Source organism: Podarcis tiliguerta, assembly GCF_965153285.1.
Source record: "Podarcis tiliguerta genome assembly, chromosome: 6".
Classification (NCBI taxonomy): Eukaryota; Metazoa; Chordata; class Lepidosauria; order Squamata; family Lacertidae; genus Podarcis; species Podarcis tiliguerta.
Genome location: NC_139539.1, coordinates 33,980,160 through 33,995,073, shown reverse-complemented (window position 1 = coordinate 33,995,073; position 14,914 = coordinate 33,980,160). Strand labels below are relative to the sequence as shown.

At 41.7% G+C, this 14,914-nt stretch overlaps 1 protein-coding gene across 4 annotated transcripts in view; it reads right to left on the bottom strand.

Annotated features, from left to right (window-relative positions):
* Positions 1 to 744: 744 nt before the first annotated feature.
* Positions 745 to 14,914, bottom strand: part of SYT6 (synaptotagmin 6) — a 138,065-nt gene continuing 123,895 nt past the window's right edge. For 3 of the 4 annotated variants that reach the window (XM_083444442.1, XM_083444444.1, XM_083444445.1), the window contains exons 7-8: positions 10,051 to 10,155; positions 745 to 4,226 (exon numbers count right to left, since the gene is read on the bottom strand). In XM_083444442.1, the coding sequence (XP_083300568.1) occupies positions 4,155 to 4,226; positions 10,051 to 10,155 (177 nt within the window). In that variant the 3' untranslated portion in view covers positions 745 to 4,154. The remainder of the gene's footprint in view (positions 4,227 to 10,050; positions 10,156 to 14,914) is intronic. The other variant, XM_083444443.1, reaches the window with a different exon arrangement.

The following is a 14,914-nucleotide window of genomic DNA, read 5'->3' as shown; positions in this document are numbered from 1 at the left end:
GAAGGAACCGTTGAAAGCAATATCTCAAAATTCTCCTTGTAGAGCTCATGGTTGGTATTTACGTTTTCCTAAGATCTACACCAGGCATAGGCAAGCTCGGCCCTCCAAATGTTTTGGGACTACAACTCCCATCATCCCTAGCTAACAGGACCAGTGGTCAGGGATGATGGGAGTTGTAATCCCAAAACATCTGGAGGGCCGAGTTTGCCTATGCCTGATCTGCACTCAAGTAGGATTGAATTGAAATGCCAAGATCATTCATTACACGAATGATCAGCCTTTCAGGCATTTTCTGGCCTCTGTTACTCAGTCACAGCTATTTCTCTGCTGACTGTATTTTGTACATTGTGTATCCTTTTAATGTAGTCTTATTGTATTGTTCTTCTATTAATATGAGAAACCTCTGTGGACTTTTGTTTTGAATGAAGGGTGGTATTTAAATATTTTTAAATTAAAAATAAAAATGGAGTTGGGAAGTGGTTCAGAAATGCTTTTGAGACACTTCTTAAAATACAGTGGTTGTTCCTTTTCTCTTCGTGACAGTCTAGACCGCTACAGAGGAGCAACACCACATCACTGCTGACAGCTCCTGATTATACATAGCATACATGGTGCAATCTCAACTGTAGCTTTCATCTTGCTTTCAGCCTGGCCTTTATTCAGCAGGCATAATGCTTCCTTTAGCAACAGATGGCTATATCACTGATTCTATAAAAAATATACACAACTGCTGAAGACAAGCGATTCAAAAAAGTCATTTTATTAGATTGATGCTCCTGTTGCATGTGGCACATACAGAGAAAATTAAGACACAAGGTGTGGTGAGGAGCAAGAACAAATTAGTCTATCACTGAACAAAATTTCCCTGCAAAGTTATATACACGCTTGGAAAGTTTAGATCAGTGAATCAGAACATTAAGTTTGAAGTAAAGGGTGTTATTGTTGTTCAGTTGCTGAGCTTTGTTCTCAGTCTAGCTGAACAAAAATGTACAATGGCAATTTATGGACACTTCGGCCACTTGAGGCAATATTGTTTCAAGTCAAAAAGCAAAACGAATCCAAATTATTACTTGAAAGAAACAGCATTGTTTGAGGTGCTAAATGTGAGGTGAAAAGCATTTAAAAATCCTTTAAGCAAGAAGCTCGGCTGCAATCTATGTAATAGTTAGGTCCCATTGAAATCAATAAGCACAAACATGGATGACAATGTGGTTAATTTTCTTGATCCCAATACACTCACTTTGATGGCAACTGAATTTGGCCAGTAATCACTAGACAAGTAACCAGTGTTTTCAAGTCTGGTCACATTGATCATCTACTCGCGCATGAGCAACTGAGTGCTGGATACCAAACACACACACACACCACCACCCCGGAAGCACAAGGGCTGGCCCAAGACATTTTGCTGCCTGGTGGAACAGCAAATGGTGCCTCCATTATACCTCAGTCAAGGTACACAGTACCCAAGGCTAGCCAACTTAAGCTGCTACCTGAGGCAGAAAATCCCACAAAGTAAAATTACAATAACCATACATTAAATAACAAAGAATTTGCTGCCCTTCTGTGACACCTAATGCCAACTGCCTGAGGCAACTAAAACCTAATGTGAGGGCCAGTACCTTTCTTGTCTTTGACAGATCAGATCCAAAATGGTGATTCTTGCATAGAACTTTGCTTCCAAGCATGGATCACATTTGCTGGATTATATCAGTGTGTGGAAATTCAGAGAAAGCATGCACACCTTAATTTCTGTTGAAATCAGCGGGATAGTAAAATTTACCAGGGCCATTCAGTTCCACTGATTGCAATTAACGCTAAGTGCACCCAACTTTCTCTAGCTAGTGCTCCCGTCTTAAAAAATTGCTATTGACCTGGATATTAATTCTGTGCAATGAAAAACTGATGAGAAATTGCAAACCTTTTTTTTGGGAATCAGCTGTATTGGAATATTTGAAAAAATTAGGGTGGGATTCACCTAACCAGCCCTGTCAGCCAAAGCCCTGTGTAAGGACTTCTGTTTGCACTTTGGGGATTTCCCCCATCTCCCCATACACCCACAAAATTGGCTCGGGGGGGGGGGGGTTAGGAGAACCCCCACTACAGCACATAGGAGCCATTCCACCTGCCAAGCTGAAATGCTTGTGCAGTTCAAATAACTGGAAGAGTGCAAAGTTGAATTTCACCCTTAGTTGTTATTTTCCCCACCAACAGAACAAAAAGGCTACATCTAAGCCAGATCCTTTCATGCTCTTTCAACCCTGTTGTTGTCCACATTGGCTGTTTGTCACTGGCCAGTGCTGCAGAATATGTTACCTGCAGACTGATAATGCTAGGCTTGGGAATATTGTCACCACTACCCTGCCTATTTAATTATTAATGCTTTTCTGATGTTACCAGCAATGGCTGTTACCAGAAGCTATGCCGCAGAGGTTGAAGGTAACGAATGTGCCAGTCTTTTGCTGAAGTAGATTGAATATCATCCGACTTTCAGTATTTGCACTGAAAAAAGCACTTGCTAACACTTCTTGCAATCATGCTGTTTGACTATGGGAAGGACTATGCAGGTCTGCAGGTCTCCTGAGAAATGGAAACATAGGAAGCTGACTTATCAGTATAAGACTGAGTCAGACCAATAGTTCTTCTAGTTCAGAACTGGCAGCTGACTGGCATTGGCTCTCCAGGGACATTCCCCGCCTTATCTGGAGATGACTGCGATTGAGTCTGGGACCTTCTGCATGCAAGAGACATGCTCTACCTCTGAGCTATGGCCCCAGAATATAAAAAGGCAATTGAGGAGGAGGACAAGGAAGTTCCCAGAGATGCCCATGTTAGTCTTGAATAATCCATATGGATACTGCAGGTGGACAATAAGAAATAAGAACGCAAGAACTAGAGGAAGTAGCAGAAGAGGAGAAAACTGTCAAAGGCAAACACTTTATAAGCTATGCAAGTCAAAATGGCACTGGATTGAGATTGCCTGCAATGCAGACATGCCATTATTAGCACCCTCCATATCAGCCCATGACACAATCTTGTGATTTTACAAATAAAGGAATTAGCATTGGAAGGAACTATTTATTTTTGAAACATTGTCAGAAAATACGTAACAACTTTCAACATTTCCCCCCAACAGGGGATTTCCCCCCCATCCCCCAAATTCAAGCAATAAGTTAATTTTAAAAATACTCAAAATGTTGCAGCTTTCAGTAATTTTGGCAAATGATTCATCTTTTTTAAGTACTGTATATGACAGACAAAATCAAAATGCTTCTAGAAAAACCTGCTAGACAAAATAGTTTTGCAAATCACAGACTCCCAACAAATATAGCTGTTTTCACTACTCTCAAGAAGAAGAAATATGGGTGTGAAATAGATCTAAATAGATCTTTAAAAAAAAAGAGAGAGGGGAAGAGATAGAGATTTTATTGAAAATTGCAAAGCTGGGACCAGCTCTAAACTGCAGCAAGAATGAGCTGCACCTTAAGCAACTGAGCTCATGCAAAAGGTTCTCCAGAGAACATAAATACAGAAAAAGTGTTATTTTTTTCCCTGAGGAATTCGTAACTCTGTAAAACACACCAAAGGGCAGGCTGGGTTACACACAGCACAGACTCCATGAACATCACAGTATGAGTAAGAATTTTTTTTTGTAATGTATCGCTGATCACAATAACAAGGGTTGTTCACATGTCACGAGGAGTCTAATCAAGGCCTTTTCACTTGTCAGTCTCATCCCCCTCCAATTTCTTTTCTTAAATCTGCATGGCTATCTGCAGAATGTCAGTGCTTCTCTACTATTTGTCCACCTCCAGACACGGACGAATATCTATTTTACAGGTTATTTTACAGGCCAGTATTCCGGCCTATGTCACACTCCTCCAACTTTTCCCCCATCCCAGGCAGCCATGTCCAAAAAGTGAAAACCACACAGAACATCACCTTGAGAGACATAAATAACTAAGACAAATATGACCACAGAACAGTTTTGCTGCCTTTGTCATTGTGGGAACAAGTGGCCTCACTGTCTAACGTCCACTTCTTCTTCCATTCAGCCATAGAATTGCTGTGGAATTCCAGACAAGTGGCAAAGAATCAAACGGAAATGAATCGAAAAAGAACTTGGTTGAGTCCCATTGAATTCACCACTCGATGCATCATGGTGTTGGAGGCGGTTTGGGGGAGGGACAGGAGCCCTGGCTGTCAAAGCTGGCTGCTCGGCCATGCCACTGAGGAAAAGAAAAAGGCAGCAAGTTAGTGAACGAAGTCATAAACAAGCAGGGCATAAAAATGTACTAGCACCACTAATCCAGAGGTCTATGTCAGCTCAGGCAGAGATGGAACTCCATCATTAGTGGGATGTCCCAGTCATTTAAATGGAGAGATGCACCATTGTGCTCTCCATTTAGATGAATGAATATGTCCTTCACGTGCACACATGAGCTTTCACAAAAGAGTCTTAGAGCTGGGCCAACTGTGCATGCGAACAAATCTCTTCATCACCATCAGCTTTATCCTCAGCACCATGAGATATAAATCAGTGTCCTCTGAAAAACTCAAGCATTGATTACAAAATGGAAGGGGAAGACTTCCAAGGCACTCAGATGGGGTAACAAAATGGAATAGATAAGAAACTGAGCTTGAGCAATCAAAAGGGCAATTTTGGATGTTAGTACCACTCTACATGATACCACATTTGTTCAGCATGGTTGTTCATCATGTTTACAATGATTACGCACATCTAGAAGTATTCCTGCCATATGCTTGAAATCTAGTGAGATGGATGAAGACAAAAGGAACAGCAAGAGGCAAGAGGAATCGGGGGGGGGGGTCTATGTTAATGGAAAGAAGACAAACAGAAAGAAACAGAAGCTGAAATGCACAAAACTATCAGAAATCAATCATACTGCAAAAAGAGAGAAAGGACATTAGCCGTTGAGAGGATGAGCACATGAATTAGGAGGTTAAACATGTCTAGTCAGAAGTAAATGCCATTGAGTTCAATGTGGCAAACTCCTCCTAGAGATGAAAGGACCTTTCAATTTTGGTTCTCTCAGTTTCTCATTTTTCCAATCTTAAATTTGATTCTCAACATTTCTACAGCGATTTGCAGAAAATTCTTTTCAAAAACCCTCCTGAAAATTCTTTAATGCAAATTTCTCCTAATAAACATATTTTTGTATGCAGCTTTGGCTAACGTATACTTTTTTTTCAAGCAATTTGTCCTAATATAATGCAGCTTTGTATGTTATTTTCACTAATATATTCATCATTAGGCTCACTGTGACCTAATATAATGCATATTTGTAAACACTGTAAGCACTGCAAAATTCAGATAAGTGTAAATTTCAAAGGATGTCTATGTTTTGGTTCTTACATTGTTTCAGAAAGTGCAGATTTGATCAATTCAGCAAATTGAATTCTTCCCTAATTCCTATTTCTACCATCTAGGTATGTGGGTCTCAGATTCCAGCTTAAGTTAGTATTAGAAGAACAAAGGACAAAAGGAGGCCAATAGAAAGAAATCAAGAATAATAACATAACCTATTCATTTTTTGAACACTGCAATTCAAAGGGGGGTTGGTGCATTGGGAAGGATTCAAGTCAAAGGCAGAAATGGATAAAAAGTAATTGTAAACAGTTTCAAAATATGCCAAAATGAATTTTTTACTCCGGATGTTCACCTCATAAGTGGAAAAGTAACCTAAATTGAGCCTAGAAGAAGAAAGTCTGTCAGATGTTAAATGCCAAATACCAATCTCAAATATTGACAGATTTCCAACAAATGTTTTAAATTCATTATGTTACCATTTTCTTCCACTATTTCATTGTCAAATATGAAAAGCCATTAACATTGCATATCACTTACCAAATGCTAAATACAATTGCATACCTGCCAGTTATCAATCAGTAATATGAAATACTGACATTAAATAAATAGCGCTGGTTGTCAGATACTGAGGAGGAATAGCAATAGAAGATGGTTTTGTGAAATAATGCTGGCCTACCACAAAGGGTTATCGTAGGAACTACTGAGATAGTGTCTGTAGAACACTTACAATGTTGGCCTGTGTGTTTTTTTAAAGTTTGTGTTTATAAGCTGCTTTAGGAGGCCTTTGCCTTGAAATGTGGTATAGTGGCAGAGTGCTGGACTGTGGCCTAGAAGACCAGGATTCAAATCCCTACTCAGTCAGGAAGTGCACTGGGTGACCTTGGGGCCAGTCACTGTATCTTAAACTAACATACCTCACAGGGTTTTTGTGAGGATCAAATGGGGACAGGGAGACCTGTGTTCACCTTGCTAAGCTCCTTGAAGGGAATGCTGGATGTAACAATAGCAATAATGATAAGGACATTTGCTACGCAGGTACTAGTTTTTAAAATAGTTTTAATTGCAGTTATTTTTTAAAAGTACAATGCGATTTCAGGTAAAGATTAGAAGGATTGCACTCATCATGTCATTTATTTAAATAATATGAGAAAAATATATAAAATAACAGCCCTGGCATCAGTGAAGGCTGGCCTATGAGGGTGAATGGGGCAATGCCCCACCAACCTCAGTTTGCCCTCAGCCCGACCCCACCTGCCTGCCTTCTTTCTTACAAAGAGTAAAACTCTGTCTGTGATTGACTCTGGCTCCACCTACTGTTGACCTCCCATGTTCCACCCTACCACTTCCAATGGCCACGAATCACCGCACCCTGCCATAGCATAGATTGCTATGTCTTCCTCATCATGTCTTCCTCATTATGTCTTCCTCATATTAATCATGATTGCTAATGCAATTTTTGTTTGTTTTGTAAACCAGCACTCTGCTGTCAAGCCTTTGATCACCAAACGCATCATGAAAAATAAGTACAGCCAGCCACAGTCAAGTTCCTTATCTTATCTATGATAAAAGGCTGCTCTTACTTTGGCTTCAGTGTTGCTTCGCATTATATCATGCAACTATTAAAAAACAAACAAATAAAACCCCCCTCAAACGACTTCAAAACTTAATCCAATAATTCTGTCAAAATTTAGCTAATGAAGTTTAGCAGGATCCACTTCCTAGTCATGAGGTCATTGTTTAAATTGGAAGACCAGAACAAGCTAGAAGTAAATGAAAGCCCCAGCATGCAGGATAAGCACATTTTTAGGCACTTTAGATTATAAATTATTGGCAACGTGTCTTCAGGCTATGAAGTGCAATTTTAAGCATGCTACTCTCAGTTCTAAATTCTAGCCTTCTGACCTCTGGTGTTGTGTTAGCATTCAGGCAAGGGTCAAGCTTGTTCTATGAACACACAGCTTGTTCTTGATGTAGAACTAGGTACTTCAAAGATGTCTTTGGTATACTGTCCAGAGCCCTGTGTCTGAATGCATTAACAGCACTGTTCTCTCACATTTCATGCAAACCCATGAAAGAATCCTAGAATTGTAGAGATAGAAGGGAGTCCAGGGGTCCTCTAGTTTAATCCCCCACAATGCAGGAATCACAGCTAAAGAATCCCTGACACATGGCCATCAAACCTCTGCTTAACAACCTCCAATGAAGGAGAGTCCATCACCTTCTGATGGAGTCTGTTCCATGGTTGAACAACTCTTACCACCAGAAGGTTCTTCCTAATGTTGAGTCAGAATCTCCTTTGCGTTTCGAGACCCCCAACCACCCCCCAAAAATGAAGACACAGTGACATGGGATTTTAGTTTAAGTTACTGGGCAAAATTTAGGCCACAACTTTATTGAATACAGAATGTGAGTGGTATTGGCTTAGGCATTGGAATCATCCAAACTATATCAGACTCCCACCCGCATTGTGGGGAATCTGATAAAAGGGTGAAACACCGCCAGAGGGAGCCCTGCTGATGCAAACCGACTCAAGCTCACCCCCAGTGCCCCTGTGGGGTCCTGGTATGGCCCTAGCCCATACCGTGGGTTTCAGACAAGACCCAAGCCAACCCCTGATTCCTTTAATGGAATACCCTTCAGCTTGGAGGGGCAGGTGATGGCCGCACCTCCCCTCCCCACACATTGCTGATCCAAAGCCTAACCGCCAAACCTTACAAAGTTGTGACGATTGCTACGTGGTAGGCGGAAACCAAATGGCTCTGCCAGTCTGCCAGATGGAAAAAATTCCTACCAGGCAAAACAGACGACTAACAACATCCATAGCAAGGCCAACACACCAGATAAAGGGGGGTGGGTGGGTGATCCGCTGTGTGGAGGCAAAGAGGTCCAGCAAACATCACACAAGGGTTAAATAATGTTTTGCGGCCACCCCCCAAGCCAAGCCATTGGCTTTAGGGACCAAGTGATTGCGAAATGACCAACTGGAGTGGAGCAGGGCATAGCTCTGCCCACACCCAGGAGGTGGGAGATGCCTGGAGTGCAACGTGGTACCCTCCTTGAAGAGGATCCGATTTCTTCTAACTTGAATCCATTGGTTTGGGTCCTATACTCTGCCCTAGGAGAAAACAAGCTTGCTCTGTCATCCATGTGGCAACCCTTCAGATATTTGAATATGGCGATATATCACCTCTCAGTCTTCTCTTCTCCAGGCTAAACATATATAACTCTTTCAATTTTCCCCCCAAGGCTTGGTTTCCAGACCTTTGATCATCTTGGTCACTCTCCGGTGCACATGTCTCAGCTTGTCAATATCCTTCTTAAACTGTAGTGCCCAGAACTGGATACAGTACTCCTTGCCTTTCTGGGGCTTAAAGTTTTATTCATACATTATGTGGCGGCAAAACCAGGTTCTTGTACCCGCAATATATTTCCTAAAGCATATGTTCCCCTACAAGCACAATATGTAAAATAGATTGTACAGAAAGGCACTAGCATCACAGCCCTCTGTTTTGTATCTCTGTCTCTATTAATGGCAGACTTCTACATAAAGGAACATGAATTTCCAAAGGACATTTCTAAACTCCCCCCCCCAAAAAAAACCCCCTCCAGTAACAAAATCAACCTCTCTTATCTATTATTCATCACTGAAACAGGATATTTGAATTGTGGCCTGTTTTTAAACAGCGATTCAGTTTTTCTCACCAAGTTGCAAGTCTAAAGAGAAACATTGGTCTCTTATTATCTTCCTTAGACCTGGCTTTAAAGAAGGCCCAAATAACCCTAGGACTGCATAAATAAATCCAGAGTGCATTCTGGAAACTTCATAGATCCATGTGGTTAGGTTCCAAACCATAGATAAAGGTTGGGCAACCTCAGGGCCTAGGGACCAAATATGGGCCTCTGGGCCTCTCTATGTCACCCCTGGGACTCTTCCTAAGCCATGACCCTTCCTAGGGCAATCCTGTTCCATGCTCTTCTCAGGGTCTTTTGCCTGGCTGGAATGTGTCCTTGAATTCTGATGATGCCTCTTCCTTGCCTGGATAGAGAGAGATGCGTGTATAAATGTCTAAGTTACAGCCATTTGCTCCACATGCTTTTGTTTCTGGCCCCACTGGCAGCTGGCAGCTGGCCCCTGGAAAGTCTCCTTGGGCTGACAAAGTTCCCCAACTCTTGCCATGCAGAATCAATTTTCCAAGACAGGGAAAAGCTGCAAATATGGAACCTGAACATCTGATACCTCGATGCTGGCAGATTATAGAACAAATAAAGCCCTTTAAAAACATCTAAAAACCAATTTTAAGCTCTTTGTGTTTAAAGGGAGCTTGAGACGCTGACAAAATATTGATTCCAACTGTGACAGATTCTCCGGAGAAGTTTCATTGCTCTAAATACACAGATGGAATTGCTTTTGAACAAGCCCTCTAGGGTGTCACCTACACTCATTAAGTACCTGATGTATTATTTTAAACAAATAAATGTCACGGTCCCCAAAGACTGAAATGGCCTTATTAAATTTTAGATCTATTTTATTGTAACGAGCTGATGATAATATGAGTTTGCAATACCAGATACAACCAAACTCATCCTCCGGAAATCTCTGCTAAGCCCTTTCCCCATCAGTGTCTGCAAAAACAAAAAAACAAAAAACAGGCCGCTGTTGTTGTTGTTTTTCTCTCTTTGTTTAATATTTTCTTGTAAAATGATCCTTGTCTGATGGATACCTTGGAATATTTGGAGTGAGACAGCATCACAGGAGAAAAGGAGTGGGATGACTCTGCTACAGGGATCACTGCCTTGGGAGCGCTCAATCCAGGTGCTGGATTTTGCTGTTGGCAGAAATAGATAAAGGGTCATTGGCGGATGAATTATAGGGTACGTTTGTGCTAAAACAAATTAGCACTAAGGGGCTGTTTCAGTTTGTGTATTTAAAGGGCATACCTAAATAGCAGTCTTGAAGAGTGTCAGACATGAAGTCATTGTACATCCAGCCCACATAAACCAGCAGTAGCACTCTCACCAGCTCTACACTGGAGAAACCCAGCCAGATGGGCGGGATACAAATAATAAATTATTATTATTATTATTACCATGCAAAATGATGGTGAGAGCAGTGCAGGGTCATGCAGCCCGCCACCCAAGTTACTGATGCATGCATATTTTCTACGCTTAACACCACATGCACGACAAATAGAAAGCACAAGCAGTTGCAACCCGAATATCGCCTGAGGAATTATATTTTGGTTTCTCTCCTGGGTAAGGAGTGCAATTTGGCAAAGGTTGTGGCTCAGTGCTACATGCATGCAAAAGGTTCAGTCCCCAGCAACTCTAGGTAGGGCTGAAAGAGATTGCTCTTTGAAAACCCGGAAAGCTGCTGCCACTCAACATGGAGACCACCATCATGTTTGGCAGGTGGGTGGGGCCATCTAGCTTTCAGTCGCCTGATGTCACAATGATGTCAGGTGGTGATTGTTGGGGCTTCAAAACACCATTCACTGCCCTCTGCAAGCAGGGGGAACAGCCATAGCTCAGCGGAAGAGCATCTGGTTGGCATGCAAAAGGTCCCAGGTTCAGTCCCCAGTATCTCCAGGTAAGGTTGGGAATGAAACCTTGGAGAACTGCTGCCAGTATTGAGCTAGATGGACCAAAGGTGCAACACAACTTCCTTTGTTCCTGTGATGATCAACTGATATCAGGTGTAGGGCAGGTAAGTTGTGGATTGTACAAATAGCCTGGCAGGTCAGATGGGGAGGCCCGAGGAGGCTAATTGGGATTATGGGCTGGAGATTTCCCATCACTGGTGTACGCAACAGATAGACCAGGGGTCTGACGTGGTATAAAGTAGCTTCTGCAGATAAAGGGCAGGTGAAAGACCACAGAAGGAAGACACTCAGGGTTTTCCCTGCCAATCATAAGAAAATAAGAAAATCCCTGCTGGATCAGACTAACAAGCCCATCTAGTCCAGCATCCTGCTCTCAGGTGTCTATGGGAGCATATAAGGAGGACCTGAATGCAACAGCACTTTCCCCAAATGTACTTGCAAGCAACTGGTATTCAATAGCATGCTGCCTCTGAGAGAGGAAGAAAAACATAGTTATAATGGCTAGTAACCCCTCCTAGCTTTATTCTCCATGAATTTGTCTAATCTTCTTGATTAGGCAAGGATTGAACCACCTCCAATGAGTAAAAGAAACTAGGCTTTCAGAAATCCAGAATTCTCTTTCTGCACCACTTACTGAAAATAATGGTGAGATTTAACAACAGCTGCCTCGTACATGCTCATATAAGTGGCCAGATGTTTAGCAATGCCGCACGTGTCAGATGCATGTATAGTTTTATTTTCGGCAAAATTGGAGCTTGCCGTTTTCTGAACAAAATAATGACATATGCTGAACTCAAGGGAACGCTGTTTTCTAGAGATTCATAATTGGTGCCCATCAGTGCTGTAACTGAGCAACCACCAATTGTGCATGAGGGTGTAATGGCCAACGTCTGTAACATCTGGTTCGTATTCTTCTTCATATTCTCAAAGGATCTGTAAGCTCTGCAGTGTTTGGTTTAGTGGTTCAAGGCTTTCACTTATTCATTTATTCACGAATGCTTCCTCACCCAGCATGATGCCCAGAGTTTGCCTTAGCAAAAGCAGATCAAAGAAGTACATTTTGTACTTGAACCTAAAGGTGGAGGCTTGTGATGGTTATTAACACCTGTGAAAGCTCACATTTAAATGAAGTCAGACCCTGCTTTGAGCCAGACTAGGCTCTATGATGGTTGTTGCTCCTCTCCAGGTGGTCTCACAGCATCATGGGCAGCCTGGTGAAAGAGGACTCCCTGGTTCTGGTTCCCAAACCATACTTTAAAAAAATGGTTTAGATTCTGGGATATCCTTCCCTCTCCTATATGTGAAGCAGCAGCCATGAGCTGCTTCAGACATATTCTAAAAACTGATCACTTTGACTTGGCCCTCCCTGACCATAAGACTGGACCCAGTTTTATGTACTTGAGTCGCCTGAATTCCTGTTTTTATAGGCTTTTATGGGTTTGTCTTTTTCTTTGCTTTTTGCTTATAATTTTGTTTTAATGATATTGTTTGTTTTTATATTTCACACTGCTTGGAGATTTTGAGAACATTAACTGGTTTATGTATATGCTTTGTAATAACCAAATCCACCCATACTACATGGAACTTTAATGTGCTGAGATTGAAAACTGGGGAAGCATATTGGAGCTGGAAATGCGTTGAGTGTGGGTAGGGGGAAAACCTGCCTACCTCTTTACCTTGGAGTCTTGCTAATAGCAGTACAATACACAGACCCAGACAGCCATAGATTATATTTACAGAAAATGCCAGAGCAGGGTGCTGTGAAAGGGTGTGTGTGTAATATTCTAGAGCTGTTTTTGGTTGTACTGAATAATCCTGTCAGCGTTGCAGAGCCTACTGATTTAATGCATCCTTACAAAAGTGGATTAGAGATCACATAAAAATTATTTAGTAGCATCAGAGGAGTGAAGGCTATCGGATGCCATGAATTATCAAACAACGCCCCCTGATCTTCACTGTAACAAATTATCAGTTCCAGAGCATACTCTCCACCTTTGCCTGGCCATGTCTATACTTGCTTTTCATGGGCTCAGTCTTCCAGTTAACAAACTTTTCCTGAGCTAACATTAGAAATTTTTGTAATTCGTACATTCTGTCTATTTTTAGCCTCTGAGTGGAATCCAAGGCTATGGCTTTGGGGATCCCACTAGACCCCTAATGGGGAATCAAGATTTGTTGGGAGTGCTAATGGCACGAGTCTTTCCATCTGGTGCACAGGTTGCATATATGTGCAAATAAAACCATACATCTTAAAGAAAAGTCTCCATTAACTTTCATGCGTTGGGACCTGCTGGGCGACTGGCTGCACACAACAATACCTTGGACTGTGCCACTGCCTAAGCTTACAGCAAGATGTGCTATGGCTATTGAAATAAGTACCTGCTGGTGACCCCATGCTCCTATCCCAAAGAACCCACAGGACATCTGGGTGCACTAGAGAACCATGGTTGAAGCTTTGGAAATGTTGCTTACAGTCTACTGAGAAGCTCAAAGAGATCTGAGCTTAAAAGCAAAAAACAATCTGTGGAAACATATCCAAAATACTCTCTCTCTCTGTCTCTCTCTGTCTCTCTCTCTCTGTGTGTGTCCCCACCCCCCCACACTCACTCTCATCTGGAGAAAATATTTGGTTCTCTGGGACAACAAGGTAACTTGGTATCTGTGCATCTTGTTTAATGGGAGTTTTTGCTCTTGTTCTAAATAACCTTCTGCTTCAGTTAAGGGTTTCCTTTCCCCTTCGGAATATGTTCCAAGCAGTTTCTTGTTTGCTTTGTTTACTCTCCTACCAAAACAAAACAACAGGGAACAAAACTTATTGGTGGATGCATAGCATACAGGTACTTGGAAGTACTTGTTCTAGGATCACAGCAGCTTCTTGTCCCTGATGGGATTGCTCCACTTCAGATCAACAAATAACAAGGGGAGAGAGAGAGCGTGGGAGGGAGATGAGAAGGAACATTGGTGTGTTTTCTGCTGAATCTTTTTTTTTAAGAGTTAACATTAAATTGATAGTGGCAGAGCTAGTGTATCAACCAAATAGACATCTAGATACTGGCATCCTTCTTTGCATCTGTATCTGGCTGTACTTTACAACTACCAAACACAACGACCCCATATCGTAGTAGTCTAGCTGATTACAGGTGAAGTTAGCCAAGTGCTGTGAATTTTCTTGTGTTTTGTCTCAAGGAGACAGTTTACAGGGGGTTCAGTGTCAATCTGGGGTTTCATTGGGTCCTAGATGGATGGTAACCCAGACTTCATTGCTCTTCCTGTATTCCCTTGCATTGCAGCTAGGAACGTTACTGAGTCATAATTGTGGACTTTTTTGTGCATGCATCCTGCAACTGACTGAGCAACCCCAGATGCCCTATCTATTGATCATTCACCCTAGTTTGCTGACACAAAACTTACATAGACGTTAGATTGTATCCAGTCTTTACTGAGTCTTCATTTTAATATATTTAATATATGCATATAGTTTTACTTTTAACAATGTCTGCTTGCTTTTTATGATTGTTCTAAAAATGTTTTAGCAGTTCTCATTTTTATATGTAAACCACCTTGAGTCCTGTCAGAAAAAAGGTGGGGTATAAATAAACAGTATAATAAACATAATAATTCATTCTGATTTGCTCGCTTGGTGGTTATATGACTTTCTATTAACCAATTCTTTATGTCACGCATTTTCTCATCACTTTTCAAACCACAAAATGCCAGGGTGGGCTTTTGTGTGTGCGTGTTTTTAAAGCAGATTTGTTGCGCTGGTGCTTTAATTTTGCAAAGCTACATTTCCTGGTATGCACCTGAATCCCTCCCACAAAATACGGTCAGTTGGAGGTGTACCTCCTGCTTCCTTTGCTTCTTTCCCCATTTGGGGCAATACAATGATTGCTTTGCTTTGTTGCTTAATCTGTTGATGGAAGCCCTTGAAGATGGTATGGAAACGGCAGCTGGTGCAGAATTCAGGGGCCAGGTTGCTGACTGG